At 41.8% G+C, this 22,411-nt stretch overlaps 2 protein-coding genes across 3 annotated transcripts in view; one reads left to right on the top strand and one right to left on the bottom strand.

The window, feature by feature from the left end:
* Positions 1 to 49: 49 nt before the first annotated feature.
* On the bottom strand, positions 50 to 15,685 carry LOC118109304 (proprotein convertase subtilisin/kexin type 5). Its single transcript, XM_035156328.2, has 16 exons — positions 15,142 to 15,685; positions 13,298 to 13,501; positions 13,142 to 13,210; positions 12,946 to 12,988; positions 9,028 to 9,173; positions 8,266 to 8,460; positions 4,336 to 4,422; positions 4,019 to 4,217; positions 3,697 to 3,920; positions 3,331 to 3,573; positions 2,945 to 3,190; positions 2,474 to 2,669; positions 1,598 to 1,803; positions 1,312 to 1,412; positions 882 to 1,053; positions 50 to 803 (listed from the first exon to the last, which is right to left on the bottom strand). The coding sequence occupies exons 1-16, from the start codon at positions 15,326 to 15,328 to the stop codon at positions 421 to 423; spliced, it is 2,901 nt and encodes a 966-aa protein (XP_035012219.2). The 5' UTR covers positions 15,329 to 15,685; the 3' UTR covers positions 50 to 420.
* A 2,071-nt stretch (positions 15,686 to 17,756) lies between these two features.
* otud7a (OTU deubiquitinase 7A) overlaps positions 17,757 to 22,411 on the top strand; it is a 44,648-nt gene continuing 39,993 nt past the window's right edge. Inside the window, exon 1 of one of the 2 annotated variants that reach the window (XM_035157773.2) lies at positions 17,757 to 17,901. The gene's annotated coding sequence lies outside the window, so the exon portion shown is untranslated. Of the gene's footprint in view, positions 17,902 to 17,968; positions 18,170 to 22,411 lie in introns of those variants that run through there. The other variant, XM_035157774.2, reaches the window with a different exon arrangement.

Below are 22,411 nucleotides of genomic sequence, written 5' to 3'. Positions count from 1 at the left end.
AAGATTACAGCAACATAACCAGCTGTTAAGTAGAACTGAGCACATTAGGTGGACTTTATTTAATTTATATTTGTATGTACAACAAATCGTACAGATTTTAGTTGTTTAAGTTACATCATCTTTCCACTGTTTCACAAATACCTCTTAAATATCAAGTAAAAAAGGAAGCCATGTACACACATACTGTATACACAGATATATGTATTTATATCTCTTTTCTTCAGTCATAAATGCCTCATCTAAGAATGTGTATTATAAAGACACAGGCACTTTGTAGAATAAACACCAGAACTCAAGAAGAAACATACCACCACATTCTCATCTAAGCATTAACTAAACTATTTTCAATTCACCTGTCAATCTTTGTATTTGTGTGCATTCACAATACATTCCTCACTTAAAGTTCTGGTTTGGATGTATTTAAGATTGATTGAGACAAGTGCTCTCATCCACATCCTGGTCTGCATCAGTGTCCTGCTCATGGATGAAGCTGTAGCGTCGATAGACTGATCCACCTCTGCTGGTGTACACCACGTCCACCTCATCTCCGCTGTCCGGCTCAGGCACACCGTGGGGCATGTTGACACTGGCACTGCCGCTCAGTCTTTCGTAGCTTTGGCCCCAGCAAAGCCTTTTCCGGGAGTGAGCTTTGACCAAGGCAAAAACAGCCAGAGCCAACCCCAGAGCCAGCAACAGGGAAATAGGTAAGGCAGCTGAGGTGTGATTCAGAGGTCTGGAGGACATGTTCACGTCTGTTCTCGGGTCATCTCCTGACTTGCGTTGGGGGGCCTCCACACACAGAGCTAGAAGAAAGAAGACAACGGCTTTTAGCAAATTGTATCCAAAGAATCCTGTGTTTTTTATGATGGGTAGAGCTCTACCTGAGCGACTGTCACAAACACAGCAGTCAGTGGCATTCCCTCCAGCCTGACAGCAGCGGGCACAGCGGTTCTCCACGGCGTGGAGAGCAGAATCACGGTGACAGGTCAGACACTGGTCTGTTCTGGGGCCAGTACAATGCAGACATGAGCTGTCACATGACTCACAGGTTTCCTGATTTGAAAAAGAGAGTTGGGTTAAATCTTAGTCAGGTACTAAATGCCTCTGACAAGTTGATATCTGATCTTAAGTATTTCTCAATGGAGTCAAATGTTCATTATTAGCTGAACAACAACCAGAGATAATCAGTTTTTGTTTGTTTAAGCATTTATTAATTGTTCCATGTTGATAATTACTGGATGTGATTTTGTGGTCTGGCAACAAAGAGGGAAACAAATAAATAGGCTTCGTGACTCATAGCTCAGACTGCACCTCATCTGAAAAGTACCGTCCCTCCTCACAACGTGGATAGCAAACATTGTCCTTAAGAGTGCTGCCCCAGTCACACGTCAGGCAGCTCTGAGGTGAGGCATCTGCAAATGCACATGCACAATAGAGTGTCAGCTTATGTAAAGTCAAACAGAAATCACCCGGGTTGACACATTTTTATTGCCCATCTTGGCAGGTCTCACTATACCTTTGATCTCAATGGGATAATCCAGGTTAAACAATGGTTAAATTAAGTAAATATTAGTATTAATAGTTCCTAAGTATGTACCCATGCAGGTCTGACAGCTCGTGTGGCACTGTTCGCACATGTCATGGAGCTGATAGAAGCGGTGCGGGCAGCTCTCAACGCACAGCTTGGTGCCTTGCAGCTCCAGGAGGGGAGGCGGACAGGCCCTGCAGGAATCGGGCCCTGGTCCTGTACACAGCTCACAGGACTGGTCACATTTCTCACAGTGGGATCCGTCTTTGTAATACCTGAAGAAATGCATCAACTTATGAGAATGAGAATTTAGATGGTGAACTCAAAATCACAAAAAAATCATCATGAGCAACTAAATCTTATCTAGGGACAATGAACATAAACTCTTTTGCAGAAATAATCATTTCCAATATTGTTGTATAGGTTTCTTAATGGAGCCTGACCATTATAGATTTTTGGAGGCTGATGCAGATACCAATAAGAATTTCTAATAGCAATATATATCGGTTGACACATACATAAATTAAAATTTGGCAATGATTCCTAAGATGTCGTTATCATTTGACAAAGAAATGTAATAGAGCCTTGATATTTTACAGTCTAACCATACACTTTATTATAAAATCCAATAGGACTCAGTAGAGCAGATTTCACAAGGCCTAACAGTCCCCTTCAATTCAAACAACAGAAACAAATTACACACACTCATAAGTATCAGTCCCCTAAACAGGCCTGTTTTTTTCCTCAGATCCATGAATTATTCCCTGAGAAAACTGTGAAAGTGTCAAAAAACATCCTATCTCAAAATGTTGTAGAATGTGAAAAAAAATGTCCTTATGGAGAAGCAGAGAAGCCACTCGTAGTTGGTTTTAAGTCAGTGAATGCGTTGTGAAAACTATTCATTCAATAGAGGATGTTGTTATCGTTGATCAGAAATGTCATTACCCTGTGGGACATTGAGTGACACAGAGATGAAGGAGCTGCAGGTGTCCTGGAGAACAAGTTAAGCAATCTCTGGGCGATTCCCCAGTGCAGGTGGAACAAACATGTTCACAAGGCAAACAGAATCCAAGCTCCTGCCCATCAGCTTCCTGCCTTGTGTTGTATGAACCAGCAGGACACTCGCTCACACAGGTCCTGTCTGGAAAGCACACAGATACAGAAGCCATCATTCTGTAGCCAGTTCTCAAGGTGAACTGACGGCATCAACTGCAAACACCCACAAAATCTACAGTGGATTCAGAGAGGAATCAGACTTTCACTTTTTCACCTTTAATGTTGCAGCTTCATGCTAAAAAAAATTATAATAATAATTTCAGAGATATTTGCAATACAAGGAAATATTCAGTCTCAAATGCCATTCATACATCAAGATTATAGACTGTTATCTTAGTGTGTAGATCTGCCAAAGCTCACTGTGTAGGTATTTGGGGACGACACATGTCTGGCATTCATCGTTGCCTGGCCCCTCACAAGAGTAACAGTGGCGGTGGCAACCCACGCAGGTGAACTGGTTATCGTGCAGGTAGGTCCCTGGTGGGCAGTCTGTGTCGCCGGTCACGCCACACAGCAGCGTGTTTGGATCCAACACGAGTCCCTTCTCGCACTGTGTGCACTGGTTTGCATCCGGGCCGGAGCAGCTAATGCAAGTCGGATGGCATTCTGCACATAATCAAAAGACACGTGTGTGTGAGCATGGCCATGTTTGAATGGTAGATGGTGATCATTTTAAAAACACTGGAAGTGATACTGTTGTACTGATGCTGTTGTAAATGTAAATATCATTGTCTTTTGTGGCTCACCTTGACATTCTCTGGCTTCAGTTTCATAGTAAGTACCAGTGAGGCAGTCCTTGGAGCAAGCACCCTTGTAGAGTTTGGGGCTAAATGTGGAACAGGTCTCACAGTCATCTGACAAGGGCCCTGAACAGCTGGCACAGGTAGGATGGCACTGACCGCAGCGGCCCTCCTCCATATCCTCATAAAAGCCCATGGGACAACTAGCTTTACACACGCCATTCAGCATCAAGTAGAGGAAACTGCATTCTGAAATGATGTGGAGGACAGGTACCAAGGGATTTGAGGATTTGATCACAATATATTTTAAAATTAAAAATAGTTAAGGATATTATTACTAATTCTTAGCTGCTCCCAAAGATGATAACTCACTGAAACAGGTTCTGTCATCTGAGCAAACGTCACAGTGCGGCGGACAGCGTCTGCACGTGCCATCCTCCGCAGGGTACGTCCGCAGTGAGCAGTTAAGTCTACACATACCGCTGCCTAAGTAGTAGCCATCAGCACAGGACAGACACTGGGACTTGATCCCATCACATGTCAGACAGGAGCTGTCACAGGCTTCACATGAACCCTCAGCTGTCTCAAAGAAACCTCTGCAAGTGGCATCAAGAGACAGTTAATACGTAAAAAAGAGACAGATACAGTTAACAAAAATCAACCATAATTACAAAACATCATTACAATGGCTTACTCAGGGCAATTCGACCAGCAGCGCCCCTGGTGGAGAAAAAGTCTATAGCTGCCTTTGGCGCAGCTGACGCAGTTATCACTGGTGTCTATGCAGGCCTCACAGTTTGGAGAGCAGTCCTCACACAGCTGAGTTGCAGAGTTTGCATAGGAGCCAGATGGACACTGTGCAACACAAGAACTGTCCTGGTCCAGGAAATACCCTGTAAAGGGGCGCGCACACACACACACACACACACACACACACACACACACACACACACACACACAGGGGTTATGATCAAATCAAATGTCATGACCGACAAGAGTGACTATTTGTACCTTTGAAACAAGAAGAACAATCCTGTGCTTGAGGACCAAAGCAGATCTTACAGGATGCATCACACGTGTGACATTCACTATTTCCCCCTGAAAGTGAAACAATAGAGACAGTTACCAATATGCGTTTGTTCCATCTGCAACTCTGCTTGCTATTCGCAGGGGTTTTGTAGTTTCTCAAGAAACAATGGGCCTCATTCACCAACTGATGCAGACATTTAAAACCCAGTTACGCAGTTTTTACGAGGATTCTGACTTTTTTTTATCTGGGATTTATTCTCAGGTATGAAGCATACTCCTGCACAATTGTCTACTGACTGAATATTTGTGCAAGCATAAACATTGTTTTCTGCAATTCTACAGTTACGCTCTCTTCCTTGTTTACTCTGCTGCCTCACCTTGCATGGCTAATCCGTCAGCTCCGGCTCAACTTCCACGTTACTCTACTCCAAGTTTACACTAAACCGGCCTTTGAAGTGCTGGAGTTCACTTGTCTGAGTCCAGCTTTTGAGTCCAACGTGAAGAGTTGTCATTACACCAAAGGGGGAAGCAGGTGCTCAAGTCAGAGAAGCCTTGAGAAAGTGCTCCAATAAAAAGACTCTTGAATGTAAGGTGACGCAGTACAGTGGAAGGGTCCTAGAAAATATTGTCTAGGCTCAACAAAAAAAATCTACGCAACAGTTTGCATAAATCTTTTTTGAGTAAGGAGAACTTATAAAGAATTACCTTTTCTGCAATCAAAATTATTTTTAACTACTACTCATTAAGAATTGTTTCAATAAAAACAATTTTTTAAGTGGATTACTCTTTAAAATTAAGTTGTTCCAACTACACATTATTGAAAAGTAATTTTAAGGATTTTGTTCTTAAGTTGAAAAATCATGAACACAAGTTTTTAAGTTGACAACCATTTGAAAAAGTTGATTTGCTCCGGTTAGATTTCCTTTGATAGCTTTTAGCTTTTTAATGTTTCATTATTTTTTTATTTAGCTTTAAAGAAATTCATTCATTAAACAACAAAATTGTTTGGCAATTTAACTTTTTTATTTTGAACTGCAGATATGTACTTAACACTTATTAACTAAACATTTCAAAATATTGTTTTTGAGATTTGTCACTTTGGTACTGGTTTTCAGTCCATCAAGTTCAAGGAACAGCTTCTGAAACACTTCAAATGTTTGTTCCCTCAACCACGATGGTTGCCATCTTGTGGCGAGATACTGGGGTTGACTGCTGATCACCGATGATGGCAATTTTCAAGGCTTGCCTCAAACTCTTGGATGTCCTGTTAAGTAAATTAAAAGATACGTTAGCGTGTTCAAGATAATGAGATGGAGGATTACTGCAGACTTTTTACACTGTCACTCTTAGTGAATTCAGTTGATCAACAGAGTCATTATTTATTCTTTTTTCACCCTCATAAACACACAAGTACTCAATTAGTCAAATTGCCTGAAAAGATTGCAACAACAAACATGAGAAAAAAATTAATCTTTTATCATAAACACAATAATGGTGAGATAACAATTGCTTATTTTTCTTTTATCACCCAATTTAAAGAGCATGTTATGAGACCAAATTCTTATAAAATGAACTTAATCCAGGTTAATCCAGGAAATTATCAAGCAGGGACATGAGGACAAAAGCCAGATATGGCAAAGCAAAAGACATTTTTGTATATGCTACATTTTGAATGTTTATTCCTGAAACCCATCTGACAAGTTTACTGTATAACTGTGGACAGAAAATCCATCACAGTTAACATTAAGCTTCTTTTACATTTTGTTTTGTTTTGTTTTGTTATTTACCATATTATAATGCAAAACTATGCTTGGTAAATTCAGTAATATTTTATAACTTCTTGCATTGATGAGGATTGTTATTAGAAAATCAGATACAGGCTTATACGGATGTTGAGAAAAGGATCATGTGAATTTAATCAACATAAAGTTCATAAATTTAACCAATAACAGCCTGAAGATCGGGAAATCAATCAAAAATTTGGTAAATTGCTGACAAACAACCAATATCATGGTTTTAAATTCAAAATACATACATATGTATAACTATATAACTATATATATAAAACATATAACTGAAAAAACTTACCTGAGTTGCATCAAATAATGCAGGGCATCGCTCCATTTAGTCCTTGATTGCAGGGGCCTCATGAATAATTTCCCCATCGACGAAGAGAGTACGTCTTGTCCATTTTCTCAGCAGCCACCGTGAAATTATCCCTATTTGTCACCTCTCATAAGAGATCCACTCTCTTTCTCCAGCTGAATCCATCCAATACAATTGAGAACACCTCAATATATTGCCTTTTCAGAATTTAGTTATAAATTAAATGATACTTGCCTTGAAAATGTGCTTCTTATTTTATTTTTTTCAGCCTGTAGGTTCTCTGACACAGGCTCAACCGTCTGAATTTATCAAAGATGTTAAATGTGCAGGGGAGGGGACTTAAAATCCTGAGAAAAAAATTAAGTTGTCAAGCCAACTTTATGAAGTAACTACAACTTAAATATTATTACAAATCAATAATTGTTTTAATTACACACAATATTGAGTTGATCGATTTGGCAACAATATAATTTCATCATAACTCAACAAAATAATGTTTTGCAACTTAGGGTTTATTTAAATGAATAAATTATATTTTTTTGTCTTGGAACGATGCATTTAATTAAGTGGTGATTACAGGTCCCAGGATGCCCCTGTCTCAGCAGCAAGCATCCAACGTGCTACAAAGTGCTCAAGCAAGACAATAAATCCCTCCAGATTCCTGGTACCACAGTACTGACCTCTGCCCTGACTCCCCAAGGAGAAAAGCAATTATTTGGATCAGGGTATCAGTCAAATATCATTTGTAATGGAAATTTCCATCTATCCTATGAATTCTTCCTGTGTTTTCTACTACCCTCTGAATTGCTGTGACCAAACAAAAATGCAACCAGATTTTTTTGAATCTCTTCTTAAAAATTAAAAACACCAGAGATGGTGGCCATCCAGATGAGTTTAGATTTGTTCAAGAACTGCAAGCAGAAAATGCTTAATGCACGAGCACCAAATGTTTCATTTCAGAATCTAAGGAATCTTTGGAACCACTGGTTCTGCCGACAAGAACCTCTCTTTTGCAGTATATGTATTATTTGATGAACTATTCTCCTGTCACAAGGTAAATCTGTAAACTATCTATCCCTTATTCCAAATAACTATTTAATTTCATAGGATAAACCTACTTAAAGGGAAGGATAAAAGTATAAAACTATGTCTGGTTATCCTGCCGCTAACACACCCAGCAAAGCAGTCTGTACGTTGCTCCTACGTGTCAGGTTGGTTATATTCGGCTCCAGTAGTTGACAGAGGTTTATCATTCCCTCCGATGAGAATCTATATCTTTAATAAAGATACTCATCGGAGTAGGTATAATAATTTGGTTGGTCTCTGAAGACCCTTGTCCTCCTCAGAGACCCTCAAACAAGCCACACCCAGCTCCACAGGATCCTTTAAGAATGGTGGCGTCGTGTTCTAATGTAATTGATTGATCCGTGGCCGGTGCTTTTATACTGCTTGATCTCTCATCTCCAACTTAACCTGCTCCAGAGCAGGTTAGCTGTTCAGCACAAGTTACCATGGTGATTTACCCCGATACGAAGTAAACAACCCATTCATTCTCCTGTGCCACATCCTTAGAGATCATACTATGCTCTCAATTCAGCAGTATACATGTTGTGATATAATTCAGAATAATGCAAATTTTGCCATCAGCATGTTTGCCATCGAACCCTTTGCTCATGTTTTTACTTTATTTTACTGGAATGCAGTCAATCACATATTCATATTAGGCCACTCACAAGCCTGTAAATTTACTAAAAACTTTTCTTTTAGATAAATCAACAAAAGCTTAAAAAACGTTGTTCCTCATACCGTCAAAGTACTGTCCCAATGGGCAGTTAACCAGAGGGCACTGCCCGTGCAGAGAAGGGTTCCCACCAAGACAGAGCTCACAGTCTGATGATCGGGGTCCATAGCATGTCTGGCATGAGCTGTGGCAAGGCTGACAGCGCCACCCACTGGAGTCACCGAAGGTTTGCTGTGGACACTGTTTGATGCACTCACCTCCTGACATGGCAGAGCAGTACACAGAGTAAAATGAAATTATTTTTCTTGTATGACTGGATTCCTGAAATGGTGTTCTTTAAAAACCCAGCAGACACTATATGGAAGAAAATATCTAATTTATTACTCATTGATCTTTTCAACCCGTATTTCTAAGTGATTTAAACTCATCTCCTTACATCTATCCTGTCTACCCTGCGAGGAGCTCGCTCTCTCTCCAAAGTCCATCTGACTGACCAGGCACAAACAAGATCATATGGGTAGAGAAGATGTAGAGACTGAGAGGCCCAAAGAGAACACAACCTAGCTACACTACTTAATCCTTGTTTACATAAACCAAATATTTGCATATCTCATTTTATGGATTAGCTGACACAGACCTGAGTTGCAAATCAAATAAAGACTCAGAGTACCATCATTTGTCTTTAACAAGACTGATTCATTACTCTCAAATGCAAACTCATTTTGAGTATTTTGAACAGATAAAACGAAATGGTCATCTAATCCCTGTGATATGGTTGCAATATATATATATATATATATATATAAAAGAAGTGATTATTATGTTACCGTTGAGGAAGTAACCAGGCTGGCAGGCAAGGCAGCGTGTATCGCTCCTGCAATCTGTGCACAGAGCTGGACAGGACAGACACACGCCCCTGCCCCAGTCCTCATAGGTGCTCTGGGGACAGTGTCTGCGACACTGATGTCTGAAACTGTAAAAGCAAAGGTTAATTTCAAAACAAAAGTCAAGACGTTCCAAAAATGATTCTCCAAATCACTGGAACAGCCTTCGAGAGGAGCTCAGAGGAGCTGAATATTTCTGATATATTTTTAAACACAACTTCAAAAAAAATTTATATAATATTTTATATTTTAATGTTTTTATTTATATTTATATTTATATTTATCTATAATTTCATATATATATGGCAGTTTTAGTTGCATTGAACTGATTTTATTCTAATGTTCTATATAAATATAGATTGATTGATTGATTGATTGATTGATTGATCCATTTTCCATTTGCAAATCATTCAGGGAGAACTAGGTGTGTGAGAGTGAAAATGTCTAATTACGGTGTGGACTGAAACTGGTCGTCATAGCTATCAAACCAAACAAATAACTTTTTTATTTCGTTAAGCAATCATGCAGAACAAAGCTATATCAACCTAATGATTGTGATTTATAGCAACGCTGTGTAACTTTTACTGAGCAGCAGCGACCTCTGCAGCCACAAGGGGTGATTCATTCTGTTGGCTTTCATGATTCCTGGCTTCTTGAACCAGAAGAGCTGCATGCTGTAGCAAATACACCAAACTCTGAATTTTTTGTATTTTAAAGTGTCCTTGCTGAATATCAAAGATAAACGCTGGTTTTTGATTTGTCTTTTTAACTGATTCAGCATTACTCTTAAACTTTCTGGGCCTGAATCTGGCCCTTAAAGCCACAACTATCAAGCTGCTTTCAATCTCCTCCTGCGTGTGTGAAAGGCAAATACCGGAGACAGTCAGGACGCCATGGTGCAGACCTTCTCCGGATCTCACACAGATCGTACCCGCTCACAAAAGTTACATACAGCAAGAAGTGATAAGTGCACTATTCTGCCTGTTGCTGTTCAGTGAACCATCAACCTAATCTGCTATTTCAAAGTAAAGCGTTGCATGGAGCTTAATATAAAAGCTTTACAGTGAAAGAAGGATCATGTTGCTGAAGGAAGCGTCTGCCCAAATGGATGACAACACACAGACATGCAAATGCAAGAGGCAAGCCCAACATGCAATGTGTCCGTGTTGTTGACTTCAATGCTAAAAAAGTGCAACTATATCAGGCAGCAAACAGAGATAACAAGCTTTCCTTTCAGCTTATCGCAGTTCTGTGCTCCTCTTAAGGCAGGAAGTTAATTGGTGTTTTATTTGTAGCCCAGAGGCACGGGGGAGATTTCTGTCATTAACCTTCCCCAACAGTCCTTTAGGGTTAACTGAGCTATTAAACAAGAGACCACTGTCCTAAAAAATTATCTAGCCTGAAGCAGCTGAGATACTGAGTTGCAAAGATGTCACACATAAAACCTTAAAAGCAAGAATGACTCCAACTTTTAACACTTGAAACAAAACAGGCTGAAGAGCAATAAGCTTGTTAGTTATACAGTTCAACACCCTATGCTGCCTCCTCCGTCGTCTTTCTTTATGAGAGAACCTGACCGCTGACAAGTCAAGCTGGCCTTCCCACTGCGTTGCCGTGGATTTGGTGCTAGGATGTGGTGGTTATTTGAGCGGGCGCAGCTGGAGGCGCCACACAGCATCCATCAGCTCACTTACAATAGCAGCTGGCCTGGCAACAGTGCACGGCTTAAGAATCTGCGGGATGTTTAAGAATCCCTCTGTGCAAATATCAAACGATCCATTCCAGGGAAGCACATCAGCATTTCCAAAGCAACTTTTGTTTGGAGCCTTCACTCCTTGAATTAGCTGTGAAGAGGTGAAACTGTGCCTGTACTTAAGAACGCTTGGTATAAGCCATATTGAGAATGAATCACAGCAATTTCTTTTTGATTTAGCTGAACCTAGCTCCTTAGAGAGGGAGGTAAATGTCAATAAATACCAAGCATCCATCATGCTGTGGCTCTTTTCAATAGGCGGTGTTTTATGCCAGAGTAACACTGGCCCAGTCGATTCACAGTTATGCCAGCGCTGTCTAATGTTGACATTTTTCAATAGTATGAGTAAAACCTCAAAGAGCAGAATTTCTGCAAGTGCTGAAAAGTGTCATGATCTATCACAGTGAGGCTCTTCCTGCAGTTAATGATCGGCCCGTGCTCCATCGGATTTCTTTTATTTTTTGTTTGCCTCTCGTGGAGGATGCAACGAGCGCTGCAGCCACAGAAATTATTGAGATGACTTGTCGCTCCACATCTCTAAAAATCGATTATGATTTTCTATAGTCTTTCTTCTCCAAAGAAGACTATAGAACGTTTTCAGACATGACCTCTGGATGATGTCCAGAGAATTGGGTCCTGACTTTTGCCAGTGTTTGCCTTTCACACATGAACATCACAGCAGGAGATTCTCTGGTCAGACGCGTTCACTAAAAGTGCAGAAATCTCTGGAGCTATCAGGGGAGGGGTGGCGCAGCAGGCAGAGTAAGAATGCAACGTATTCATTCTGCGGGGAGATCACATGTTTTTCATTACAGCACATTGACACCAGTGTTGGCCCTCATCACCAAAAGCTCTTTTGACATCTTCGTTGATGTCTTCTCCGTGTATGCTACCACTTTTTAATCCTGAAGTATTTCTATTATTTCTGTTGAGTCTCTTCTATTCATTTTTGCATCTGTCACGCGTTAGAAATGTCATCAACAAACCCATCTGCTTGCGGTGAAGCCTGCGGAGGATCTCCTGATGTGTTCTCACATTGGCTCCCTTATACTGAGGGACTGGCCAGAGGAAGTCTGCAGAAAGTCCAGAGGCTCTCACTTGGACATTTGGGTTCACACATACAACCCCTCCGGAGAATATGTCTGGAGGATCTCTGAGTTGAGTGTATGTCTGAAAGCAGCTTCTTTCACTGCACCGATGGACAAGCAGTGAAGAGGTGTATTTTCCTTCAACCCCTCCTCTGCTGTGATTCACAGAAAGCAGGCAGAGAAGTCAAGACCATGCACCCTATATAATTACACTTCTGGTGGCTGTGTGGCTCTCCACTTACACTCGCTCTCTTCTGTCTCTCTCCTCCTCACATACAACATGGAATCACACTCCACTCAGTATCTCCGTGAGGCAGACCACTGCTCTGTGCTCAAACCAGGGCTCAGGTAACAGGGTATGACTCAAAATGGAGGGTAACCTGAATCACACAATACCACTCAGCCTAAACTCAAGGGAGTGGGAGCACAATTGGAGGTCTGTTCTTGCTCTGCAGCCGGCTTTACACGCTGGGTCCAAGCGATAAGCTGGCATAAACAGGGATACAGGTGAAATGTGGCTCATTGCAGTGTGGAGAATAACATACCAAATACTGCTGTGCAATTGGTGGAAAGGCATAGTATCTGACTCTACATACTGCATATTGAATTACCCAACTCTTTATCTACCCAGACAATGGCAATGCAAAAAAACAAGGTCACTTTGAGGTTAATTAATGTCCATAATTTAAAACTGCTGAAAAAAAATTGAATGAATAAATCAAACATTCATTTTATGGTATTAAATGGACACTATCACTCAATTGACCGACAATTAATCTGAAACATTTTTGGTGATTGTTAATTGCAGGTCATTTTTCTAAGCAAAAATGCCAATTACTTAATCTTCTGTGATTGTAAACTCAATGTTCTTGGGTTTGGAGCATTGTTCAGACAAAACAAGCATTTTGTTGCTTTCTGCAGCCGAGGTTACTAACTGTTAGGTTTCTAAATGAATACCTGAGAATACATTTGATAATACGGCAGATAGGGGAAGATGGAATAATAAAGCAAGAAACTCACAGGAAGTAACCTTCAAGACAGCTGCTGCAGATCTCAGGGTCGCCTGTGTGCAAATGAGAAAAGGTGATTAATTAAAATTCATGGTGAAACAAAAAACTGCACTGTGCATCATTATCACGGAGGTTTTGACATACAGTGTTTATTCTCCTCACTGTGCCGTAATGTTAGCCTGATACAGGAGTCATGTGAAACTTACCTGTGGAACACGCTTTACAGCCCATCTCACAGTCAATGCACTCTCCTGTATCAGGGTCCTGCACCTGCCCTGAAACACAAGAGATCCACCAGTAAGAGCCTGTGTGTCTTTCTCTCAACTTACAGCCTACAGTCAGAAACAATGCTTTGGATTTACCCGTGCTACAGGACGCCGTTTGGCAGACCCCATTCTGGAGTTTGTAGTGTTCCCGGCATTTGGCACATATGTTGCCATCTGTGCAGAGTTCACAATTGGCGATGCAGGGCAGGCAGGCATAGTGACCCCTGTCAGGATAGAGTCCCCGGGGGCAATGTGTTCGACAGCGACCTTGGTGGAGGAAACGTTCCTGTCCATCTTCATCTGAGAAGGAGGAGGAGGAGGGCACAGAGGACTTGTTACCATACAGCCTGCTCTGTTTTTTCCTCCGGTTAAGATGCCGTTGACCATGTGGAACTCCTGCAATGCTTTTATAAAACTGGAAAATCAATGAGCTTCTCTTAATAAAGAGAGAGGTAGAGCCTGATGATTACACGGGATGAAGAAAAGATGAAAGACCCTGCTGTCAGCAGTGTGGAAGTTCAGGGCCCAAAGTAATGACACATATTGCAGAGATGTGGACCAGCACAATTATTCGGAAAATGAGGATTCATACAACATTTCACTGCTCGTGCGTCCTTGACGGAAAAAACAGAAACTGTGGCAGAGCGAGCGCATGTCAAACTCATGAACAGCATCATTAACCGATGTCTGCGGTCCAGCATGTTGACTGCAGGGCCTGCAGATGACAACCTCGTCATGTGAGATCACCGACTGATGATGCTCCAAATAACGTAAACAAGGGCAGTCGGAGGCAGATGAGGGATCAGAGCTGTGGGCAGAGAGAGAGGCTTGTGTTGGCCCTGGTGATTAATATTGTGCCACCTGCCACTAGCCTAGCTGTGGCACCTGAGGCACCTCTGGAAGCCGATGAGTTGCAGCATTGTCTCATCCACTCAGGAGATGTGTGAGACAGGAAGGAGAGGAACCACAAGCCCTTCTAACAGCATGTACAGAGAACTGTGGCTTCTATACGAGAACACACCACAGAGCATGAGGAATAGGGCACAGACCATTTTTATGTGCCTTCACACAGGACAGCTAACAGGTATTCACACCAGGAGCACACACTGTGCAGAAAAATCTCAACGGCAGTGTACATTTAATTAGAATCAGTAGAAATGATTGGCTGTGGCTCGGTCACAAAGAAAGGGATGTGTGGGTGAGGGACAGAGAGAAAGAGAGACATGCAGGTTTCCCAGGTTGAGCCCAGTGAACTGCAACAGTAATACTTCCAGCCCGAGGGGATATTTTTTCTCCTTTTCCCTCTGATTAACAAAGGCCCCATTCTGACGTGATCAGATTACACGGGAGAAAAATGATCACACCTTGATTTCAAAAGGTGCCCCTGTGACTCCAAAAAAAAGAAGACGAAAAAAATCAACAAGTTCTGGAGGCTGCACTTTCTTGATTGTTTAAGAGTAGATGATAAACCAGAGCTGAATGCCACTCCTTTAATGCAAAAGCCTTGAAACAACTTTGCCTCCAGTACAGTGCTGCTTTGAAAGGAAAAGCTCCACCTCCCTTTCAGATGGATTAACGAGTCTTTGACATGGATTTGTTTCAATCTGCCATCAAAGGGGACCTTATATCAGCCAGTGGCCATAAATGAAGAGACAGACACATGTGACATTTTTCATACGAGGACAAAAACGTTGCGAAGCCTTGAATATTTATTTGTTGCTGGAAACTAAACGAAAAAAAAAAATCACCTTTTTGAAGCCGTATCAAGAGCATTATATTATATTATGAGCCCCCTATGATTAAAATATCCATCATAAGCTACAATTTACTCGAGGGGGTGCCGCCTATGTATGCACGGTCATGCATTGTGGGTTGAAAGTGCGTGCGTGCTTGTGCGTGCTTGTGTGTGTGTGTGTGTGTGTGAGTGAAATGTTGCTCACCAACTCCACAGGTAGTGCATTCAAACAGCTCATGTCCGACGCACTCGGAGCAGGTGGGATGACAGAGGACACACTGGCTCTTCAGCATGAACCGTCCGCTCGGGCAGGAGGGCGACGAGGCTTTTTTACCCGCAATAAATCCCGCAGAGCAGAGGACGAGCAGCAGACAGGCGGCCACCGACCTCATGGCTGTGCCCGAAGACTTTGGCTGGAAGTGAGGAGGAGTAAAAACAAAAATAGGATTGTCCCCAAAGAGACGCAGTGTCCGTGCAGCAGCAGCAGCAGCAGCAGCGGTGGTGGTGGTGGTATCTCCTGATCCGGTGCGCTGCCGGCTCGATATGTGAAAGGCTACACCACCAACTGTGGCGCTTCACACACACACACCTGCCGAGAGAATAACTCGCAGGACCAGTTTGTCCGAGCGGAGGCTGGACAATGAGCGGGGACTGCGGTCAGCAGCGGCATTCAGCAAGTGATCCTGAGAGGAGAACAGGAGCGAACAGCCACTCTCTGTGTGCCTAAACATCCCAGTGTCTGCTTGAAAGGGGCGTCTGGTGCCAGTGAATGAAAACAGGGAGGTTCCACGTTCCAAAACACCTGGAAAAACTAAAACACATGGAAATCCAACACACATGGAAAACCAACACACCTGGAAATCCAACACACATGGAAATCCAACACACCTGGAAATCCAACACACATGGAAAACTAACACACATGGAAATCCAACACACATGGAAATCCAACACACCTGGAAATCCAACACACATGGAAAACCAACACACATGGAAATCCAACACACATGGAAATCCAACACACATGGAAAACCAACACACCTGGAAATCCAACACACATGGAAAACCAACACACATGGAAAACCAACACACCTGGAAATCCAACACACATGGAAAACCAACACACATGGAAAACCAACGCACCTGGAAATCCAACAGACCTGGAAAACCAACACACATGGACAACCAACACACCTGGAAATCCAACACACATAGAAAACCAAACAAACCAGGTAAACCAAACAAACCTGGAAAAAACTAAAACACCTGGAAAACCAACACACATGGAAAACCAACACACATGGAAAACTAACACACATGGAAATCCAACACACCTGGAAATCCGACACACATGGAAAACCTACACACATGGAAAACCAACACACATGGAAAACCAACACACCTGGAAATCCAACACACCTGGAAAACCAACACACCTGGAAATCCAACACACATGGAAAACCAACATACATGGAAAACCAAACAAACCTGTAAAAAAACACAACATGTAAAAACTATAACACCAACACACCTGGTAAACCAAAACACCAGGGACAAACATGCTTCCTGGAAATCTATAACAACTGAAAAGACAACACAGCTGGAAAACCAAAACCCCTGGAAAACCAAAAAAAACATGAAAGACAAAAAAACTCTGAAAACCACAACACCTAAAAACCTTAACAACAGGAAAATAAAACATTTAAACTATAACACTTGGAAAACCATAACACCTAAACCCCATAACAACTGGAAAAGAAAATAGACATAAAAACTGTAACATTTGGAAAACCATATAACAACTGGGAAAAAAAACACTATTAAAACAATGGGAAAACAAGCAAAATGAATATAAATGTTGGAACGGGGAAACACACTGACTGCAGTAATACTTTATTTATTTTGACTGTATATATAAAGGTTGGAACAGGGAACCACAAAGACTGCAGTAATACTTTAATTATTTTGACTGTATATATAAAGGTTGGAACGGGAAACCACAAAGACTGCAGTAATACTTTATTTATTTTGACTGTATATATACATGTACAGGTTGGAACGGGAAACACAAAGACTGCAGTAATACTTTAATTATTTTGACTGTATATATACATGTACAGGTTGGAACGGGGAACCACAAAGACTGCAGTAATACTTTAATTATTTTGACTATATATACATGTACAGGTTGGAACGGGGAACCACACAGACTGCAGTAATACTTTAATTATTTTGACTGTATATATACATGTACAGGTTGGAACGGGGAACCACACAGACTGCAGTAATACTTTATTTATTTTGACTGTATATATACATGTACAGGTTGGAACGGGGAACCACACAGACTGCAGTAATACTTTAATTATTTTGACTGTATATATACATGTACAGGTTGGAATGGGGAACCACACAGACTGCAGTAATACTTTATTCATTTTGACTGTATATATAAGGTTGGAACAGGGAACGACACTGACTGCAGTAACTGATTTATTTTGTGATATAGTGTCTTTTCTATGCCTGAGAAATAAGTGCAGAATCTTAAAAAATCCCTCTACGTTTCTTTATTTCAAAGACGTTGAATTATTTCCAGGTCTTCACGTGAAAATATAAAATATTAGAGATGTATCAATGGGCTCTGAGCTCTTTGGTGTGTGTGTGTGTGTGCACTTTTTCTTCTCTTTTATCAGTCACAGCGGCCTCTAGCGGCTTCTAACTGCACGTCAATGGGAGGGCGTGTGCACAACCAACGCTGCTCACCGGCTGACGTCACGCGGCTGTGGCTGTCGGAGGGGGCGTGGCTTTGTTCTGCTGCAGCGGAGAAATATGACATGGGGATGAGCGAGAGAGAGAGAGAGAGAGAGGAGAGAGAGAAAGAGAGAGAGAGAGGTAGGAATTAACGGTTCGTCAGAGGTCTGGACTGAAAACGCTACGATGGGGAGCAATGAGTGAAAACAGCACGGTAAGACACCGACCTGCTCTTAGAAATACACTTATTTATTGTATTATCCCACGCACACACACACAAACACACACATACACGACAGGCCGTTGCATGGCTCAGTGGACAGTGGACACAATAGGCTGCCGCTGCAGACAGGTGCACCTGGCTCTCTGTGCGTGTACGTGCCTCGATGCAATTCAACTTCAGCTTCCGTGCGAAAACCTGTGATTTAGGTCGAAGGCAAAGAAAACATCGAGGCCACAAATCATCTCATCGACGGTTTCTGGTGAGACGTGCGCTTATTTGCTGTAAACATGGATGTGCTCTAGTATCTGTATGCTTAGTCACAGACCTTTGTGATGTAGTGTATATATATTTATATATTTATGATGTGATGGTAGCATATCCCCCCCAAAACATGTCCCTTTAGCTTATTGAGGCTGTGAGGGCTGTAGTTCTCTTTACAGATATGGAATATTAATCATCACAGTGTATTTTGGGCCAGATGGCTTCACATGTAGCTGGAGAGGAAATCATGCATGTTTGAGTAAATCTCAGCAGTGTCTCCATCACCTATCTGTTCCTGTTCAAATGTAGGAAGCCTCACAAAAGCCTCTGTCTGATTTCATTCTTTTAATGCTGGCCTGGTTCACAGTATCTCCCAATTGTGTTTGTGTTGCAAAGGCTCTAATTTTTGACTCCAGCCTTATTTATATCGACATAGTAAATGCTTGTTTGTCAGGAATATCAGCTTATATTTGAGCTGGGTATAACACTAGTGAGGTCTCTCTCGGTTTCTTTTGGGTCATTTGTTGGTGATTTACATCAAATCGGCTTGTCGGCTGTGTTACCCACACAACTTATTCAGTCCACCTATTGCCCCCGTCTAAAGTCTCTGCTCAGGTCTTTGAGACGGGCAGCCGACAGTTGTCGAGTCTAATTTGGAGACGGCTCCAATAGACAGGGCAGAGCTACAAAGCAGGGCCCGTGGCTGCCAGGCCCCTGGCATGGCCTGGATGGGCCAAGCCATGCCAGCTCCACAGAGGGCTCCGGTGCAGAAAGGCACTGGGGAGAGGGCGCTTGGCACCTGATCAGTTACCACAGTGAATTCTGTTCCTGTCACTGGTATTTAGCTGCAGAAAAGCAGAGCAGAGATGACGGTTGTTGTTGAACTCAGTTGGGCTTTCATGTCACTGCAGCAGTGCCGCTTTATTGAACTATTTTCAATTGATGCAAAATGACAATCCTCTGCAAACATCTGTGCAATTGCAGATAAATTACCCTCATAAGCTTGCATTGGAAAAAAAAGAAAAGGAGAAAAAAAAGATTGAGTAATCGAAACATTTCCAGTTTACATTTCTTCACATATTGCACCGGGGCAATGGGTTTTTGAACTGATGCATTACTCAGGGATCTCAAAGAACGATCAAAATAAATCGAAATGCACCTGTGAAGGGGGTTTAAATGTCCTATTTCCTTTCAGAAGAATTCCACATCTCCATGCCTGATTCCTCCAAAGTTTAGTCCTTCAGAGGAGACGAAATGAGTCAAGTGCCCCGTGGTAATCACGGCCCAATCACTGCAGGGCTTTGAAGTTGGCCCTGTTCCTCAGACATCTCTACAGGTGGGGAGGCAATGTTAAGTGTTCTGTCTGCAGGCGGAGGGAGGTCAGCTAGAGGCCATGGAGGCAGGCAGAGGGGCTCCTCTCATGCACACATCAAATTAGACGAGGGTGGAGGGGCGACAGGTCACCTTCCCAGAGTCACTGCACTGTGGTGGTCACAGGCATTGAGCAAACCCATTCTCAAATTTGCGTTTTGAATGGAAATATGAAACTGCACCTCCAAATCACAGACAAATGTAGTTGTAAACCTTGCACCATAAAGATGTAATAAATCCCTACACCAGTATTCCCTTTCAGGCTGCAGCCGCAGACAGGCTTTAATACATTGACTGCAGAAACCATCTAACAGTGATTTATGGATTTTTTTATAGTAAAGCTGGATTTGACAGTGTTTATCTGCAAGGCTTGAGCTTGTGTTTCTATTTGTCGTATTTTGATATGTGAGTTGCAGGAGTGGAACAGAGGGGGTCTCCCTGTGGCTTGTGACCATCGTCTTATTTGGATGACTAGACGTTAGCTATGCCATATGTTGAAGCTAGAGGAAATGTGTTATAATCTGGACGAGCATTTATTTGGAAACGATGACCTACACACTCACAACAGCTTGCTGATTGGGTCTTTTGATAACGACGTGCCTTAGTTGATTCGTCAGGCTCCTATCACATGACCCCTTCCGCAGGAAAACAATCATAAATAGCCTCCGCAACCAGTGTAGAACGCAACATGGATATTCAGCTAGAAGTTGCAGACCCTGTTGTCTTTGCTAACAGCTGTCGTGCATTTTACAATGATACAAATGCTTACATGCGGAGGACACAAGCTATTATTTGTTTGTTTACTCTAACACTAACAACCAAATGCCTGTGAATGTGTAAGTGTAGATGAGTGGTCACGTGATATGCGTTTTCAGGCTTGGACCTGGATTAAAACGGATACAGAGCCAAAAAGCTTTTGTGGACAGAGATGGTTTTAGTTTGAAAACGTATGGATATAGTTCTAGGGAAGGCTGAGGTGGGATAAAGAAGGGGCAACCAGTGTGGCTGAGTGTGAGAGGCTGCGACACCTGTCAATCAAGCAGAGACCTGCAACAAAGACCTTTAATATTGTTCTACTGAAAGGGACGTTTATTAATACAGTTGTCCTAAAGCAAACTTCTGTTTTAGGGCTTCAGCTTTGAGACATAAAAGCTGCTGTTGGATTTCAGATGTTGGTGACGAACCTCTCGGCGCCCAGTCTGGTCCTCCTCATCTGATACCTGTAGATCAAGTTGTTGAATTCAGATGCTGAGACAGACACATACCAGTGTAACACACAACTGAAAACCATTGGATTATAATTTATGTAGGATTTTTTAAATATCACTACGATTGTGCTTTGCTTCTCTTGAGCAGCTAAAACTTTAATATCATATGTGAGGATTTTCTCTTGAAAACAATATAAAATGATTTCAAGGTTTTAAAACTGAACTAATGTAAAAACGATTGCTATCGAAATTGATGTCATTATTTTTAATATAAAATTTATCAGGAGACACCAACCCTGAATTCTAACAATATTCTACCACAGAGCAAATATGTGATATGGCCAAAAGCTTTAAAATTTAAACTGTGTCTGTGACAATAAACTGTTGGTATTTTGAATTGTTGCTTCTTGGATTGAAAAAAACGATATATAAACCGTTTTACTTTGTTATTATAGTTGCATACATAGTCTGAAATCGAAGTTTCATCACCAATGAGAAGGTGTTGTTATTAAAGCTGAGAGTGTGAGATGTACTAATACCAGTGTCGGACATGCCTGTGATACCGACGGAAATATTGTTTTGGTTATCGGCCAGTACACAAATCTATGTAAAGATCCAATACCACGTCATTAAACTGTATTGATTTCGCCAAGATAAAACTGCATTTTTTCTTTTCCCAGAAATGTCTTCTTCTTCACTGCTCCAAAACAGCAGTTGCACAGTACGGTACAGACACTGGCAAGTACTGTTTTCAGAGCAGCAAATAGGAAGTCATAGCTGTACTGTTAGCCGGAACCTGCTACAATTCTAGCAATTACCCAACATTTCACTCTGGAAAGTTCTTCAAGATAAACGACTACGCTTACCATAAGCAAGACTTCAGTTTCAAGATACAGTATTTAAAGGAAGTCATTGTTGTGTACACCTTCATTTATTTGTGTTCTTTTTCAGTAATGATTGTGAAACTAGATACTAAAAGAACCTCTATGACAAACATTCTCTGTATGAATTTGTTTTTCAAAGGGTTTAACCTGAGCCAGGCCAAACAACAATGATAGCAATCATCACTTCCCTAAAGCATGCAGCTGTTAAAATACATTGTATTATATAAGATATTATTTTGAATGCACTGGTACGGGATCAGCTCTCGTTATTGACCAATACGCAAAGTCCAGGTTTCAGTATTGGTATTGGGAAGTGTGACACTCATAAAGTAAGAGAATCCACAGGTTGTGTGTTGGTGTGTGACAGCCATGGTTTGTGTGTGTGTGTGTGTGTGTGTGTGTGTGTGTGTGTGTGTGTGTGTGTGTGTGTGTGTGTGTGTGTGTGTGTGTGTGTGTGTGTGTGTGTGTGTGTGTGTGTGTGTGTGTGTGTGTGTGTGTGTGTGTGTGTGTGTGTGTCTTCACCTCCTGCACCTGACTGCATGTGTGTTGCTCTGCTCGTCTGGTGCTCAGTCTAGACTCAGGCTGGCTGCTTGAGACGCCATTGTTACGTTCTCCCCTCAAGGCCCAGTGGGCACAGCCATCCCCTGTCCTGTCTCCAATCAGCAAGGGAGCAGTTTCTAAATCAAACAGAACTCCGTTGCACAGGATACCCTTGGTGACTCAATTTAGATTCATGCAGGTCCACTGTGTAGGTCATTTTCATTCATTCAGGGAAAG

This window comes from Hippoglossus stenolepis, chromosome 5, assembly GCF_022539355.2.
Source record: "Hippoglossus stenolepis isolate QCI-W04-F060 chromosome 5, HSTE1.2, whole genome shotgun sequence".
Classification (NCBI taxonomy): domain Eukaryota; kingdom Metazoa; phylum Chordata; class Actinopteri; order Pleuronectiformes; family Pleuronectidae; genus Hippoglossus; species Hippoglossus stenolepis.
Note: the sequence above shows the minus strand (reverse complement) of the source record. Positions and strands in the feature narration are given on the sequence as shown.